The following is an 18,921-nucleotide window of genomic DNA, read 5'->3' as shown; positions in this document are numbered from 1 at the left end:
CCAGCTAAATAATAATAATAAAGCGTCACAATATTTTTTAAACACTTTAACCCAGAGGTCTTCAACAGGGGGTCCGGGACCCCTAGGGGGTCCTCAGAGCTACTATAGGGGGTCCGCCAAATCTTTGTGTGAGAGGATTTCGCTTTTTTACATTAACCACTGGAACCCTAGAATTCCTTTTCTGAGGGGAACATTAGCCGAAAATAGCAGATCTACAAGCTCTCAACGCCTCGCGCTGCGAGGCGTTGAGAGCTTGTAGATCTGCTATTTTTGGCAAAGAGGCTATAGGTGTAGAGGGAAAAAAGAGCAGACTGAGTTTAAAAAAAAACTTTAATCTGAAACACAATTTTATACAATATAGAGTAGGGGGTCCCTGCTTCATCTCTCTCTCAGCTAGGGGGTCCTTGGCCTGATAAAGGTTGACGAGCCCTGCTTCAACCATTGTTGTATACTTTTGGCTATTAAAAAAAATGATAGCAGATATAAAAGCTCATAGTGCGGTGAGCTTGTAGATCTGCTATTTTTGAAAAATCATGAAAATGTGGGCAAATCTTTGATAGCCTATATATACATTTTTAAAGCAAACATTTGTAACTCAAATGTCCCCAGACCTCACTTTGAGAAGCACTGATTTAAATTCAACACATGGGTCTACAGTGTTGAGAGAAAGGGCCTTCCTCTTCCCTTTAGGCTTTTGTTATTCAGTCAACAGCGTCTGGAAGTCAGTAAATAAGGACGAGGAGGAGGAACACTGCTGGAGTGTGTCATTAAAGATGTTTAGAGGAAATGTGACCATATCCACAGAGAGGGTAAATATCACCACTTGGTCTGTGTGAATATCTTTTATTTATTTTTCTCCTAAATGTAGTCGTTTATTCCAATTAAAACGTTTCCAGTGGAAAAAAGTACTCAAATGTTTTACTTTAGTAAAAGCAGGAATACCACCATATAAAAATACTCTGAAACAAGTAAAAGGCCCATGTTCAAAATGTTACTTGAGTAAAAGTACAAAAGTATTGGCATCAAAATATACTTAAAGTGCCAAAAGTAAAAGTACCAAAATGTTTGAAAATAGCAGATCTATAAGCTCAAAACGCGTCGCATCGTGAGCTCGTAGATCTGCTATTTTTTTGAATAGCCCAAAGTATAAAATAAAGGCTATAGCTGTGCGTTCCCTGCTTGGATGTGTCAACAGAACACAGGACTCACTCCTCTTGTCGTGCTTGCGGTGTTCGGCCCCTCCCTTCATGCTGTAGTCCAGCTTCATCAGGATGGGCTCCAGGCCCGTGTACATCCTCTGGATCAGCTCGTGGTACACCACTAAGGGCCACAGCAACACACTGAGGGCTATGCACACGCACACGCACACACACACACGCACACGCACACACACACACACACGCACACACACACACACACACACACACGCACACGCACACACACACACACACACAAATTATCCATCATACCCCAAAGATAACAATACTATTCTGATCAGGTTTTTATTACATACTTAAAGGTAGGGTAAGTGATTTGCTTTGGTTAAAATAAGTGTTAAATAGCTCTATATTGTGATAGTACTCATTGCTATAGTGTGTTTGTTCAGTAAAAGGAGTCTCCTTGTCTCTCCAGCTCTTTATTAAACAGAAATGCATCAGGATAGAGAACTCAATCAGGATATAGATTAAACAAGTGAAATTGGAAGTGCTGACACTAAGAAATGAGCAGGCACAAGTGGAACTGGAACACTATAAAAATGAAGCTTAAAAATGCCTGATTGGCTGAGATTTTGACACCTACCAGAAAATATATTTTCTGTTTAATAAAGAGCTGGAGAGACGGGGAGACTCCTGTTACTGAACAAACACTCTATAGCAATGATTACTATCAGAATATAGTGCTTTAACCTTTAACAAAATACTTTTTATTTTAACTCAAAAACATCACTTACTCTACCTTCAATAAAATACATAGCGCGTGTGTGTGTGTGTGTGTGTGTGTGTGTGTGTGTGTGTGTGTGTGTGTGTGTGTGTGTGTGTGTGTGTGTGTGTGTGTGTGTGTGTGTGTGTAATGCACTTGGGAGAAAGGCGTCATAGAAATGTACCATTTCTTTCATTTAACAAACAGAAACAAAACACTTCACAGACAAACAGGATAACTGTCTGGCAGAGGCTTTCCCAAAGCCATTTAATGAATGCAAAAAAAAACAACCTATTATAACAGGCAGTTAGGACGGCGTGCACCGTCTGCTAACGATGGAGTTGTTGCCAAGTAGAGCCACGCCCGTTACAGGTAACAAGATAACTAGCCTGGGAACGCTGTGCCTGCCATGCAGTGGTGTTGCCATGTCCGCTTATTATAAGCCACTCTGGGCGAGTTTCTGTAAAGTTGCTTGTAAGTTATTGGTAGGTGCAGGTTCCTTTCTTTTGGGGGGGGGCTTATGTTTGGACTTGCTGTGTAAAACTAGTGGTTCAAGGAAACCCCCCCCCAAATTAATATGCATTTGTCTGCATGAGCCCCATCTGAAAATGTTTTGTGTCAGGGACCCCCATACAAGTTCTTTTTTTTTTTTTTGCTTTTTTTTTTGCATTTTCTATAAGATTGTTTTTTGAATATAGCAGATCTACAAGCTCACAACGCGTCAGGCCGAGCCACGTTGTGAGCTAGCAGATCGGCCATTTTCAAATAGCCGATGCATATAGGTTTTCAAGGGCTCGTGTAGCCTAAAGTTTATAGTCGCTCCATTTGGGCTCGTTTTCATAGACCTGGTTTGCTTGTTTCTTTCTCTCGTAAAAAAAAAAACTGGCAACACTGGTGCCATGGTGTCGGGGACACAACAAGAGTTTAGGATGTCACCCTCAGACTAGTCTGGGAGGGTTAGCGTCGGAGCTTGGACAGCAGGGGCGCGGCCACTGCGTTGTGATTCAAATCAACAGCCAATGAAGAAAAGGGGGCGGGATCCACATGCAGTGGGTGATGCATCTAAATAGGATCGACGGGAAGCAATTTCCCCTTGAGAAATTTCGGCCGCCATTGTTGTGTACTGCTGTTTGCCTCTCGTCGGACTTTTTAGACGAGTTGCACAGCTCTCAGACCGGTAAGAGGCGTGTCCGCTCAGATTCAGAGCGTGACGTACATCCCGCCCACAAATACCAGGGCTGTGGCCCAGAAGTTCCTCGCCAGAGCTGGCGAAAACTTCTGGGAACTCAGATTACCCTCAGACAGGTGACGGGGAGAGAGAGAGAGAGAGACAGAGAGAGAGAGAGAGAGAGAGAGAGAGACAGAGAGAGAGAGAGAGAGACAGAGAGACAGAGAGAGAGAGAGAGAGAGAGAGAGAGAGAGAGAGAGAGAGAGAGAGAGAGAGAGAGAGAGAGAGAGAGAGAGAGAGAGAGAGACACACACTCACCCATGATATAGGAGATCATGATTCCTGGCACATAGTGTCCTACCACAGCCAGCACTGTACAGCCACTGCATGTCATGATACAGAACTGAGAGAGAGAGAGAGAGAGAGAGTTGTGTTAATGCACCTTTAACCACATACAATTTAGCCATTTAACCCTTTAACACACTCACTGCCAGGGGCTTTCTAATCTTTCAAGAAGCACAGAATATTTATCTCCAGTATGATGGATCCCCTGATGGTTGCTAATAAATCACTGAGGGTTTCACCGTGCTTCTGTGAAGAAAAAATAAATGTCATGGTGACCTCACCGTTCTCTTGTTATACCCAGTTGAAAATAGCACGTTTCGCCAAAAATACATAGTAATTATTTTTTACCCTATAGAGCACCGAAGTCTGATGTAATTTACACATCCTTTGTTTGTCTACCTGGTTCGCGGTTTTCCATCCCCATTCTGAATAATATCGTGTCAAATAAGAACTGTGTCATAAAATAAACAAATGACCCCGGTGGTTTGACTCTTATGCATATGAAGCATCAACTGACGGTGAGAAAACGATAATGTTACCGCCGCCGAATTAGTTAAATTTTCTCCAGAAACAGACTGTATCAAATATAAGTGACTGACTATCATAAACGATACAGAACCTCCTCCCTGACAATATCACAGAGACAGTTTGTTTATTTTTGGACGACAATTCTTATATGAGACGATTCTATGATGACCCAATGTTATTCTCCATAGAGACATTACTTTACGAACCTGGGGATGAGCGAGTGACGTCAGGACTTCGGTGGTCTATACCTTAACCCATTAAGACCTGGAACGCATCGGTGTCACTTTAGATTTCTTTGGCTATTCAAAAATAGCAGATATACAAGCTCATAGCGCGGCACTCGGTGCCGCGCTATGAGCGTGTAGATCTGCTATTTTTGAAAAATCTTGAAAAAAGAAATTCCAAAAACTGCTAAGGTCATTACACACCGGCGATTATGCGAATATACGCATAATTCGGACTTGTTCCGAATAATTAAAAGACGCTTGCATTGACTTTATAAGGTTTTTAAAAAAAACGTATTATTCACATGAAAAAAACGCCCCCGGTGTGTACTGTGTAAGGAGCTTAAGGATTTCATTTTTTTTAAAGAATCGACTCAGGTCTTAATGGGTTAAGATGTTTTTGGTAGATATTTGTTACATTTTTATGAATTATTATTACTCAAAACGTGTTTTAAATTATTATTACACATCATGGACTTGCGATAATATCTTTAATATATTGTGTACATTTAGAGGCACTTTCTTGATGTACTGTACCAGGGCATTGTTACCTGCCCAGGTAGGGCTGCTTGATTGAATCTTGAGTGCAAGCACAGCTCCATATACCCTATAATGTGAGGTTGTTTTTCTGCTGTGTCATTCCCTGAAGAAGACCTTGCCAGGTGGAAACGTTGGTTTTTCATACAAATAAATCCTGCACCGTGGCTACGAGTGTGTGGCCTTTTCTTTACTTTTAAACCAGAACAGGAAGCGAGTGTGTGTGTGTGTGTGTGTGTGTGTGTGTGTGTGTGTGTGTGTGTGTGTGTGTGTGTGTGTGTGTGTGTGTGTGTGTGTGTGTGTGTGTGTGTGTGTGTGTGTACAAAAAGAGGAAGCGAGAGAAAAGAGGTGTCTCTCTGCAGGTGTGTGTTCATCACGCACGGCAGAGCTTCTCTCAATGGATGAGACGCATGCAGAGAGAACAACCAGACAACCAGGTGTTCTGGCTGTCCCGGACCGCTGGTGTAGCGGTCCAGGCACCTATAGGCTCAGTGTAGCCTGACAGCCTGTCGCGGGTTCGAGTCCCGAACCCGACGGCCTTCGCTGCATGTCACTCCCCATCTCTCCCCCTGTTTCCTGGCAACCAACTATCAAGTCCTATCAATAAAGGCATAAGAGCCCCCGAAATAAATCTTAACCCATTAAGACCTGAAGCCGATTCTCTAAAGTCTCCTAAATCCCAACAGTTTTCTGAAAAACGTACGTTTCTATATCAGTGGTGCTCAATCTTTTTCATGTCAAATTATATGTATTTGGGCGTGGCCCCCCCCCATCTCAAAATATGTTGTTCCAGGGACCCCCCCAGAAGCAAAGATTTGAGTTACAAATGTTCGCTTTAAAAATATATATATTCAAAGATTTGCACACATTTTCTCGATTTTTCAAAAATAGCAGATCTACAAGCTCATAGCGCGGCACTCGGTGCCGCGCTATGAGCTTGTAGATCTGCTATTTTTGAATAGCCCAAAGTGTAAAATCATGCTTTTTAGCTCAAATCAAAAAGTGACAGATGCGTTCCAGGTCTTAATGGGTTAAAACAATAATAAAAAAGAAATGAAAAAGTCTACAGGAACACAATTGGCCCGTGTCAGGGGGAGGGAAGGCGAGCAGGGAGGAGGGTGATAATGGTCATTTCACGTACTCCTACGGGCTGGGGGGGGGGGGGGGGGGGGGGGGGCACCTGACAGCGGGGAGTGTTGGGCGGGAGGAGTAGGACGAAGAAGGCTCTAAGTCCTCCTGGTGGGGGCTCCTCACTGACAGGTGAGTCAGTAGAGATACAACAGCAGTGACAACACAGTAATGTGTGTGGAGAGGAGTTAATTGGTTAATTGCTACTCTAAATTTAGAGAGGAAAAAAAAAAAAATGAAAAAAAGAAAAGTGAAATGTGACCCTGAACCAGACGGGGTAAAACATCACATGAGAAAACGGGAGATCCGGGCACTCGAGGGTTAAAAGAGGGAACGGCCTTTATTTAACCCAATCAAACCGGGAACGTATCCGTCTCATATTAGATTTTAGAATATATAGCACACTGCTGGTTCTCAAAGTTTTATTTTATACTTTGGCTGCAAGCTAGGTGGGTTATAATGATCATTACATCCTGCTGTGAAAGAAAAGGTTTCTAAAGAATAAAGGAAACATATATAGGTTATGTAGGCCTACAGTATATGGACAATCAGAATCTGTTTTATTTTGATATGGTGTCATGATTAAACTTAACTCTCTGCCTGCCAAAAACGTTTTTTATCCGTTTTTCCGTTATTCACAAAGAACCAGGAGATAACATTTTCCAAAAAGTTGCTGCTCCATTCACTTCAATGTTAAAAAATAAACAGAGAAATAAATAACATTTTCCTATGTTTTACCATGTAAACTGCTGGCAGTTTTTGAGTACTACTTTAGAAAAACCCTGTCAGTTTAAGAGTGTGACTTTTTTCTATGATTAGTCAGCTCATGGAGACTTGAATTCGTGGATATTTTTTTGTTTTTTGTCTCATTCCTAAGAAGACAATAATTTGATGACCGGCAGCGGTTCCGGTAGGAGACACAAACAGTCTCCTTTGTGTCTCCTACCGTAACCGCTGGTCATCACATTATTGTCTTAGGAATGAGACAAAAACTAAGAAATATCCATGAATTCAAGTCTCCATGAGCTGACTAATCCATAGAAAAAATAGATAGACTATCAAGAAAATAAAAACACAGCAATTCATGTCAATGTCAAAATAAAAAGGTTGCCAACCCGTGTGATAAAGACTCAACTGAGCTGAACAGGGTTGGGATATTTTCAAACATGAATAATTAAATGACTTTAATTAAAAGACAGCCTGCTGGTTTCTGTCACCTCATGCAACGCTGTGAAAAAGGGAGAGAATGGATGATCCAAAAATAGCTTTGGAGCCATCCACGTTCCAGTGGGGTAAAGAAACTAAGTACATTTACTGACATTTTTACTTTACTGGAGTGTTTCCAATTTTCAATACTTTTACTTCTACTCCACTACATCTCAGAGGAAAATATAATACTTTTACTCCACTACAATTATTTGAAAACTTTAGTTACTAGTTACTTTGTAGATTTAGATTATTATTAGAAAACATACATTAACCACTTCAGCCCTATATACATTTCGGCCATTTGAAAATAGCTTATCTACAAGCTCACAAGATGTGAGCTTGTAGATCTGCCATTTTGAAATGATTTTTAAACATGTTATACATTTGAAAACTAGAAATGGGACATTCTACATGATGAGTACTTTTGTACGTTTTGAATTCCAGACTTTTAATTGTAACAGAGTATTTCTACATTGCAGTATTTATACTTTTACTTAAGTAAAACATTTGAGTACTTTTTGCACCACTGACACACACACACACACACCTGTTTTTCCGCGTTTGTGTCATTAGCCTGTCATGAGTCACGGGCACATCCAGGCTTCAGGGCAAAACATATTAATTATGACTATTCATCACCAGTGAGATGGGAGGGGCTTATAATCAGGGATTAATGCAAAAAAAAAAAAAAAAAATCTCACAACTGAAAGGTTTTGTCAGGCCAAGTCCCAATCTATACGCTTTGTGAAACAGTGTGAAATGAGCCACACACACACACACACACACACACACACACACACACACACACACACACACACACACACACACACACACACACACACACACACACACACACACACACACACACACACACACACACACACACACACACTTCCTAAACTATTAGCCCAACATTTTTGTCTCGTTTTAGACGACTAAATCTACAGTTGATTTAGTCGACTAAAATGTATTTTTGGCGGTGCCTTGATGGCGTCGTAATGGCCGATTTTACACTTGGTTGCATGCTGAAAATAGCCGATCTACAAGCTCACAACGCGTCGCAGCGCGACGCATTGTGAGCTTGTAGATCGGCTATTTTCAGAGCGCAACACCCGAGCGCAACCAAACATAGAATGACTTGTCTTTTAGTTCTACTGGATCTCTTCTCCAGTCTAGTTTTTATTTGTTGATGAAATTGTCAATATGTTTAGTCTTAGTTTTAGTCATAATAAATTCGTTTTTTATTTTGTTTTCGACAAAAAAAGAAAATCGTCCTAGTTTTAGTGGACTAAATCAACCCTGGCCCAGTCAGTACCTTGCCGTGGTGTTGGCGTTTGTACTGCAGCATCTCCTGCAGGTACAGACAGCAGGTCAGGTAGCTGTCAGCCAGGTGGTGGCTGAGCTCCGGAACGCTGAGCAGACGAGGCTCCACACTACCCGCCTCTCTGTGGGCGGAAGAACACACACACACACACACGCGCGCGCGCACGCACGCACACACACATATGCACACACACACACACACACACACACACACACACACACATATGCACAAACACACACACGATGGCCACATTAAATCTGAGAGAGCATCTGTGTCATTTTAGATTTGAGCTATATATAACATATATATATATATATATATATATATATTTATATTTATAGCAACATCTTAGGATTCTCATAAATAGCATGGGGAGGAGTCCATGCTTATGATGATGATGATGATATGACAGGGTTAGGGGTTAACAAAAGAAAAGAGTCCGCACACCGTCTTAACCCATTGAGACCTGAAGCCGATTCTACACGTATCCTAAATCCTGAAGTTCTGAAAAACGTATGTTTCTATATCAGTGGTGCTCAATCTTTTTCATGTCAAGGACCCCCAAAATTATATGTATTTGGCCGCGGACCCCCATCTAAAAAAAATTGTTCCAGGGACCCCCCAGAAGCAAAGATTTGAGTTAAAAATGTTCGCTTTAAAAATATATATATATTCAAAGATTTGCACACATTTTCACGAATTTTCAAAAATAGCAGATCTACAAGCTCATAGTGCGGCACTCGGTGCCGCGCTATGAGCTTGTATATCTGCTATTTTTGAATAGCCCAAAGTGTAAAATAATGCTTTTTAGCTCAAATCTAAAAATGACACAGTTCCAGGTCTTAATGGGTTAATGCTCCCGGCAAATGTAATGAATAGAGCGGTCAAGGTAACAACGTTTCGGCCGATGTGGCCTTCGGTCAGGTATACTGAGTAGTGTGAGGACAGAACAAAGGAGGGCAGGATACACTCATCACTGAGTGCAAGCACCCGGGGACAACACCCCAATTTGTGAGTCTATGACTCACAAATCTATGACAATTACATAGAATGGCCATTACTCTTTAGTGAAGGAAAGAGGGTTAGGGGTTAACCCATTCAATCCGGGAACACATGTCCAAGAATGTTTTCTAAATCCTAACAGTATGTTGCTATATCAGTGGTGCTCCAACTTTAACATGTCAAGGACCAACCTTCCGCGGCGGACCCCCATCTCAAAATGTGTTGTTCCAGGGACCCCCCAGAAGCACAGATCAGAGTTAAAAATGTTCGCTTTAAAACACACATGTATGTGATTGCGTGTGCGCGTGTATGTACGTATGTACATACATATCAAAACAATTCCACGATTTTTCAAAAAATAGCAGATCTACAAGCTCATAGCGCGGCACTCGGTGCCGCGCTATGAGCTTGTATATCTGCTATTTTTTGATTAGCCAAAGAAATCTTAACACATTGACTGCCTGAATTATTTTCACTGCCTATTGTTATTCATGCCAGAGATTTTTCAATGGAAAAAAAAAAAGTACTCAGGAGCCGAGATACAACATTTTAAAGTTTTAAGTTAACAAGGAAGTGGATGAGAGTAAAGATCTTCGAAAATTCATATCTCCTTGGTCTTTGGGTCAAATAAAAAAAAAATAAAGTAAAAAAAATAATAATTTTGAAATTTTATCTCTTTTACTAAAAACGAGATCTTGGCAGGCAAGTGATGAAAAGCTAAAAACGAGTTGAGTCGTTCTAGGCAGTCAATGTGTTAAAATGACACAGAAGCGTTTTCTTATTAAACAAGCAGAAGAACACAAGCATGTATTTACATTGATCTGTTCAGAGGTACATGTAATTGTAAGGGCAGAGAGACGTCACACAAAAACGTACCTTTGTGCTTGGCTGGGCTCAGGCTCAGCTTGTTGAACTGCAGGCCAGAGCAAAAACAAAAAACACTTGTCAAATCACGTCATCAAAAACTAAACAAAAAACATGTTAATACACCCCAACGGCTAAACGAAAACACACCGACATTCACTTGAGTAATGAATGTCAAGTCAGGAGTGTTAGATTGAAATTAAAGGGATAGTTCGTCCCCACGAATTGCTTATTTTCCTATGGATCAGTCACCCCATGGAGACTTGAATTCATGGATATGTTTTTTGTTTTTGTCTCATTCTTAAGACAATAATTTGATGACCGGCAGCGGTTCCGGCAGGAGACACAAAGAGCATCCTTTGTATTTCCTACCGGGACCGCTGCGTACCGGCCCGCTGGTCATCAAATTATTGGCTTAGGAATGCGGGGAAAAAAGGGGGGGAAAAATGAATTCAAGTAAGACTAATCGATAGGAATACATATATGATTTGGGTGAACTATCCCTTTAAAAGAAATTCAAACTAGAGGATAAACTGGTTTCCGAGCAAATTGTAGACCCCGAGGGTTTACCAATCTTCTACTGATCCCATGCAAGAGTCACATAGCACATAACCTTTATACCGAGCTCTGTTCAAGTTACAAATCATTTGACATTTCATTAGGCATGTAACGGTGTGTGGTAAGTCGATTTAAAATCAATTCAAACTGGTGACAATTTTAAATCGATTTTGATTGATTGATTGACATTTTTATTAGGCAAAAGAATGTAAAACAACACAGTTACATTTATAATACTTTTGTCTAAAAAGGTCCGGCCAAAAAAAGTCCTTGCGGACTTGTTTCCGTTGGGGTCCTTTGAATTAATTTCATAGACATATATAGTAGCAACCAAACAATTCAAAAATCAACATAAAAATACAGAGGAAAAAAATACCACAATGTACAAAAAAAAAGCATGAAAAAATAAAAAATATATACAAAAAAAGGGGAGGGGGTTGTCTGTCTACAGGGAAACTGGTACTAGCTCCTCTTTTGGCCTCCAGAAAGATGAGTTTTTAGGGCTGTTTTAAATGAGCCCAGCGAACTGCATTTAATACAAAATATTTAATACAAAATATATCGCGATGTAAAAGGCAGAGGGCGCATAAAAAAATAAGACGAGAAAATACAGGCTCTTTGTAAGAGAATTGATTAAAAAAACAGAGTTTTCAGTCATTTGCTACTGTATTGAAAAGAGGATACGAAAAAACAGTACTGTGAAAAAAATAATTAACTCATTGAGACCTGAAGCCGATTCTACATGTCTCCTAAATCTCAACAGTTTTCTGAAAACCGTATGTTTCTATATCAGTGGTGCTCAATCTTTTTCATGTCAAGGACCCCCAAAATGATATGTATTTGGCCGTGGACCCCCATCAAAATATTTTGTTCCAGGGACCCCCCCAGAAGCAAAGACTTGAGTTAAAAATGTTCGCTTTAAAAATATATACATTCAGAAGATTTGCACACATTTTCACGATTTTTCAAAAAATAGCAGATCTACAAGCTCGTAGCGCGGCACTCGGTGCCGCGCTACGAGCTTGTAGATCTGCTATTTTTGAATAGCCCAAAGTGTAAAATAATGCTTTCTTAGCTCAAATCAAAAAAGGACACAGTTCCAGGTCTTTAAGGGAAGAAGTTACTGTATTTGTGTAAGAGAAATATAATTAAAAAACATTTAGTCATTAAGTCTGGAAAATAATTTTGTGTTTAAAAAATCGTATCGTAAACCTAGTGCAGTGGTTCAAATGGTATGGTGAGTAGAGTTACACGCACACATTTTATGGAGATCATTTCACAGTACTGTGACTGCACGTATTAGAGTGTTTTTACAGTTAACCCATTGATACCTGGAACGCTTCTGTGTCACTTTAGATGTCTTTGGCTATTCAAAAATAGCAGATATACAAGCTCATAGCGCGGCACCGAGTGCCGCGCTATGAGCTTGTAGATCTGCTATTTTTGAAAAATCGTGAAAATATTTTTTTTATATTTTTTTCCGAAAAACTGTTAGGATTTAGATTATTTTTAAGAATCGCCTCAGGTCTTAATGGGTTAAAACAAAGGTGGGTCTCACCGGTGATGAGGGCCAACTTGTGCTTCCATCTCTCCAGCAGCATGAGGCCCAGCAGAGACACGCTGAGAAGGAACAGAGGCCTCAGAGAGGTGGAGGACAGCAGCCTGTTGATGAGGCACAATCACACATAATCACATTATTAGTATTATGATGATGACCCCATGGTGGTGATGACCAGCTACACAGGCACCACTGAAAGAGCAAAGGAAAGATGCATTACCGTCATTTCAATTATATGCAACATTAACTATAGCACACTATTTCAAAGGACGCTGATGGCCTAGCGGTTAACTTATTAAGACCGGGAACGCATCTGTGACTGTGTAACCACTTTAACCATTATTGGCTATTAAAAAAAAACTTTCTTTTTCCTTTTATTTATTCAGGGAAGCCCATTGAGAGCAAGCTCTCTTTTTCAAGGACGCCCTGATAACAAACATATAAAATACATACATAATGAGAAACAATAACAAACGTTTGAATGACATTACAATGTCACAGATTCATGTAAACATGGTGTTACGTGAAACAGGTGCAGTTACTATGTAGTGTGTCCTCAAGAAGCACCCTGAATGTCTCTATGTAGTGTGTCCTCAAGAAGCACCCTGAATGTCTCTATAGAGACCATAGTGCGTCCTCAAGAAGCACCCTGAATGTCTCTATAGAGACCATAGTGTGTCCTCAAGAAGCACCCTAAATGTCTCTATAGAGACCATAGTGTGTCCTCAAGAAGCACCCTAAATGTCTCTATTGAGACCAATCACACCAGTTCCAGAGAGTCCTGAAGTTTGTTCCATTTGTGTGGAGCATAATGCATGAAAGCAGTTTTTCCTTGTTCACTGCTCTTACGTGGACTGGTATATCTAATGAGTGTTTGTGAACGAAAATGGTAAATGGTGCATTTATATAGCTCTTTTATCCAAAGCTCTTTACATAGATTGTGCATTACATTCACACATACACATTCACACACACACACACACACACACACACACACACACACACACACACACACACACACACACACACACACACACACACACACACACACACACACACACACACACACACACACACACACACACACACACACACACACACACACACACTGATGGAGGAGGAAACCATGCAAGGCACCAACCTGCTCATCAGGAGCAGTTAGGGGTTCAGCGTCTTGCTCAAGGACACTTCAACACTAACTCTGGGGGAGCCCGGGATCGAACTGGAAACCTCACGGCTTCCATCCGGCCGCTCTACCAGTACAGCCACTCAACCCCTGAGCCACTGCCGCCCCATATGTCGATCTACAAGCTCATAGCGCCATGAGCTTGTAGATCTGCTATTTTAGAAAAATCGTGAAAATTGGTGCTGTATATATTGTTTAAAGCAAACGTTTTTTACTCAAGTCTTTGCTTCTGGGGGTCCCTGGAACAAGATGTTTTGAGATGGGGGTCCGCAGCCAAATTTTGGGGGTCCTTGACATGAAAACGTTTGAGAACCATTATTATAGCAAATTTTCAAAAAGAAAACTGTTAGGATTTAGAAGACATTTGTAGAATCCCCCAGAAGCAAAGATTTGAGTTAAAATGTAACAGAGTATTTCTACTCTGTTAGTAGTGATACTTTTACTCAAGTAAAAAAATTGAGTACTTTTTCCACCACTGCTTTATACACATTCTTTCTACCTCCATGCTCAGTCAGTATACAGTAAGTTCAAAGTGTTAGTGAGGGGGGGGGGGGGGGGGTGGGGGTTGCCCAATGCTTAAAATACTCCCTATTTAAATCAAGTGAAATATATCCTCCTGCATGCTACTTGATCTGTAAAGGGTCTGGGGTTCAGCATAGTACCAGAATACTTTGTTTAGGAGACAGCTTGTACTTCTGTGAAACAAAAAAATGCAACCTTGCAATATTTAGCAAAATGGTCAGTGTTTAGTGATCTGGAAGAGTCATGTTAAATGGTGGATTTGGTAGAATGGTGACATAACCCCTGAATGTGAATGAAATAAATAATAATATGTATATAATATAATGTATATAATCCCAACTGTTTATTGACTTTATTTTGGCAGGTAGGATGATAATAATAACAACAGCAATAATGGATGTCAATGTGACATGATAATGGCCCCAGCTAGCATGATGACATGAAGGTTTGCTAGCATTGAGCTACACTCACACTCACACACACACACACACACACACACACACACACACACACACACACACACACACACACACACACACACACACACACACACACACACACACACGACATAACACAACATAATCGCCTAATAGCAATTATTTGAAATAATCACAATTTTTGCATAATCGTTTCCATGTTGAAAAATGTTCATACATTTTCAAAAGAAATCCAACAGAAATAGCTGATCTACAAGCTTACAGATCTTGTAGATCAGCTATTTCTGCTATTTAAAAAAAGATATATGAAATTATAAAATGTGTCAATCATTTATTTGTATGTTTAAGTTATTTGTCATATCTCTGCCCTGTGCAGTTTGTGATTATGAAGCAAAAAAATTATAATTCAAATTGTATTCATGTTTCAATGTTCAACGCAAACACACAATTAAATTGTTAATCACAATTATTTGTGTGACAATTAATCGTCAACTTAAAATTGTCAGGTAGGGTAATAATAAAGTTAGGTTATAATAACGATAATAATAATGATAATAATGTCAGTGACATGATGGTCTTAGGCTTAAATAGATATACCTTTGCACCTGTTTTGAACCTCTGTTGTTGTCTATCTATGCTCTGTTTTCCCTGTTATAATATAATGTTATGTACTCTAGTCTATTGTTTTTTTATGTTGTTGTTTTTTTGTGGGGACTGTGGATGTAAATTTGCTGAATCCGGTGCATTCATTACATTGATATGTATTGTTCATTGATAAGCAGTGTCACGTCTAAATAAACAAGTTAAATTAAAAATAAATAGAACACCAGGGAAAGGCTGAGTAAGCATGACATGGAGGTTTGCTGGTAGCTTTCAGCTACGCTCACAACACAGTGAATAGAACAGACCAACATCTGTCAGGTAGGGTAATATAATAAAGACCAGTACAGCATCTGTCTTCTGTCACTTTAGATTTCAACACCTTTAACCATTATCTTATACTTTGGCTATTCAAAAATAGCAGATCTACAAGCTCATAGCGCGGCACTCGGTGCCGCGCTATGAGCTTGTAGATCTGCTATTTTTTGGGGGAAAACAATGAACATTTAGGCAAATCTTTGAATATACATTTTTCAAGTCAACATCTGTGACTCAAACCTTTGCTTCTGGGGGATTCTACAAATGCCTTCTAAATCCTAACAGTTTTTTGGAAAAAAAATATATATATCAGTGGTTCTCAAACTTTTTCATGTCAAGGACCACCCAAAATGATATGTATTTGTTCGCGGACCACCCCGCCCCTCCCTCTCATCTCAAAATATGTTGTTCCAGGGACCCCCAGAAGCAAAGATTTGAGTTAAAAATGTATATATATTCAAAGATTTGCACACATTTTCACAATTTTTTGTTTTCAAAAATAGCAGATCTACAAGCTTGCTAGATCTGCTATTTTTGAATAGCCAAAGCCTAAAATAATGGTTAAAGTGGTTACACAGATGCGTTCCAGGTCTTAACATAATAATAATAATATTGTTGTTACATGGTTGAAGCCAGCAGAACAAGGCTCAGTAAGCATGACATGAAGGTTTACTGGTAGCATTCAGCCTCTCTCTCTCTCTCTTTTTTCCAAAAACTGTTAGGATTTAGATTTTTTTTTTTTTTTAAAGAATCGCCTCAGGTCTTAACCCATTGAGAGACCTGAAGCCGATTCTACACGTCTCCTAAATCTCAACAGTTTTCTGAAAAACGTATGTTTCTATATCAGTGGTGCTCAATCTTTTTCATGTCAAGGACCTCCAAAATTATATGTATTTGGCCGCGGACCCCCATCAAAATATTTTGTTCCAGGGACCCCCCAGAAGCAAAGATTTGAGTTAAAAATGTTCGCTTTAAAAATATATACGTTCAAGGATTTGCACACATTTTCACGAATTTTCAAAAATAGCAGATCTACAAGCTCGTAGCGCGGCACTCGGTGCCGCGCTATGAGCTTGTAGATCTGCTATTTTTGAATAGCCCAAAGTGTAAAATAATGCTTTTTTAGCTCAGATCTAAAAATGACAAAGTTCCAGGTCTTAATGGGTTAAGTCAGACTGGATAAAATACACTTGTATGATACGTTTTGATCCAAGGCTAAAGACAGACAATAACACAAGAAATCATCAACAACAAAAAGACAAAAAAATGGACCTCAGCTCCCCTGGACAAGAGTATAGCCTTGGATCAAGAAGACTATCATTTTCTTTATCTTTTTTTGACCAGTGGTGGAAAGTAGAGGTATTTCTACTTTACTGGAGTATTTCCAATTGTCAATACTTTTACTTCTACTCCACTGCCTCTCTGAGGAAAATATTGTACTTTTACTCCACTACAATTATTTGAAAACTTTAGTTACTAGTTACTTTGCAGATATAAATTATTATATCATAAGACATATATTAACCACTTTATCACTGTGTTATACCTAGGCTATTTGAAAATAGCAGATCTACAGTAGATCTGCTATTTTCAAACATTTTAGTACTTTTACTTTTGATACTTTAATTATATTTTGCTTTTACTCAAGTACATTTTTTGAGCACAGGCCTTTTACTTGTAACAGAGTATTTTTATATTGTGGCATTGCAACTTTTATTTGAAGTAAAATATCTGAGTACTTCTTCCAACACTGTTTTTGACATTTGCATATCTAAGTAAAAAAAGTCAAGACTCATAAAAACATATGCAACTATAATAATAGTCTTGATCCAAGGGGCTAAAGAAGACATACAAGAACATAATAATAAATCCTCAACACAATACAATAAAAGCCTGATCTCCTGGACAAGAGGATAGCCTTGGATCAAGGACTTACCATGGATGTATTTTTTAATACATTTTTGTCATTTGTATATCTAAGTACAAAGTCATCCTCGATAAATAAAATACATCTATGATAGTCTTGATCACAAGGGTACAGAGCTAGATCTACAAGCTTAGCAACGCAGTCGCTTTAAAGCGACTGCGCTGCTAAGCTTGTAGATCTAGCTCTTGCATATAGCCATGGTTTCACATGACGGCTCGTCTGTCACAAGCGCGTCATGGCGCAAACTTGTTCCTGGTTGTTGGAACTTCCTCCATTTACAGTCCGTACATCTACATAAACGTTCACATTTCAAATAGAAAGTGCTTAAGTCACGACAACGGATGTAACACAATGAAACGCCAGGGTCTAAGTACCCGTATATTCCGTATTGTTCAATAAAAAGCGTTTTAATCCGATCGGTGGCCATTTCCTCTTAAATTTCTCCATGCTTTCAACTTCGCGCGCCCATCGGCACGGAAGTGTACTGCACTCTGATACATCATAACTCAATGAGGAAAATGGCCACCGATCGGATTAAAATACTTTTTTATTGAACAATACGGACAATACAGGCACTTCTGAGGACCCGTATATAATTGTAACATCCGTGGCCACGACGTAAGCACTTTGTATTTGAAATATGAACGTTTATGTAGATGTACGGGTTGTAAATGGAGAAAAGCAACAACAAGGAACAGGTTGCGCCATGACTGGTCATGACATGACAGTCATGTTTCAGGGCTATAGCTCTTGTACACAAAACAAAACGTATTCATGTATTATGATTATTATCATTGTGTTTTATTGTGTATTATTGTCTTTACCAGAACAGCGTGTTGAGCGTCAGCGCCACAGAGCCGCTGTACAGCGGCCTCTCCCACACCAGCAGCCGCTGCAGGCCGAGCAGCGGGCCGCCGTAGGGCCGCAGCCAGCCCTGGACCCGGGCCCGCAGGGCCTCCAGGTCCCGGTCCTCCTCCCCGTCCAGCCCCGGGGAGGCCTCCAGGAGGCCCGCGGTCTCTCCTCCTCCTACACCACCTCCTCCTCCTCCTCCTGGGAACAACGACAGGGCCTGGTCCAGACCTTCTCCTCCTTCTCCTCCGCTCGCCATTGTTTATGTTTTGGTTTGTGTGTGTTGTGTGTTCTCTCCCTCCACCACACCCCTCTCTCTCTCTCTCTCTCTCTCTCTCTCTCTCTCTCTCTCTCTCTCTCTCTCTCTCTCTCTCTCTCTCTCTCTCTCTCTCTCTCTCTCTCTCTCTCTCTCTCTCTCTCTCTCTCTCTCTCTCTCTCTCTCTCTCTCTCTCTCTCTCCAGCTAACACTTCTTTTTCTGTTGTTGTTTTTTTGGAGGAGATCACGGGGTATGGGATGGATGGGGACTGACGGAGCAAGTGTTGCCAGGTTTACAGCGAGAGAAATAAGCAAACCAGGTCTAGGGCCTCTCCCTCACGCAGTTAAAACAAGTGTTTTGTGGCTGCCTGCCCTTATGCCTTATCAATTAATTCCCTGACTTCCATAGGGAATGAATTGCAATGGCCTTATGCCTCACGTTACACATAAGGCATAAGGCA

The 18,921-nt window shown here is 40.3% G+C and overlaps 1 protein-coding gene across 1 annotated transcript in view; it reads right to left on the bottom strand.

Moving 5' to 3' along the window:
- retreg2 (reticulophagy regulator family member 2) overlaps positions 1-18,583 on the bottom strand; it is a 29,552-nt gene extending 10,969 nt beyond the window's left edge. The window contains exons 1-6 of the mRNA XM_084051122.1: positions 18,180-18,583; positions 12,366-12,469; positions 10,262-10,298; positions 8,375-8,504; positions 3,407-3,491; positions 1,210-1,347 (exon numbers count right to left, since the gene is read on the bottom strand). Coding sequence (XP_083907248.1) covers positions 1,210-1,347; positions 3,407-3,491; positions 8,375-8,504; positions 10,262-10,298; positions 12,366-12,469; positions 18,180-18,463 — 778 coding nt within the window. The 5' untranslated portion in view covers positions 18,464-18,583. The remainder of the gene's footprint in view (positions 1-1,209; positions 1,348-3,406; positions 3,492-8,374; positions 8,505-10,261; positions 10,299-12,365; positions 12,470-18,179) is intronic.
- Between the last annotated feature and the right edge of the window lie 338 nt (positions 18,584-18,921).

This window comes from Gymnoscopelus microlampas (assembly GCF_963454915.1).
Source record: "Gymnoscopelus microlampas genome assembly, chromosome: 24".
NCBI classification, from domain to species: Eukaryota; Metazoa; Chordata; class Actinopteri; order Myctophiformes; family Myctophidae; genus Gymnoscopelus; species Gymnoscopelus microlampas.
This window is presented reverse-complemented; position numbering and strand designations above follow the sequence as displayed.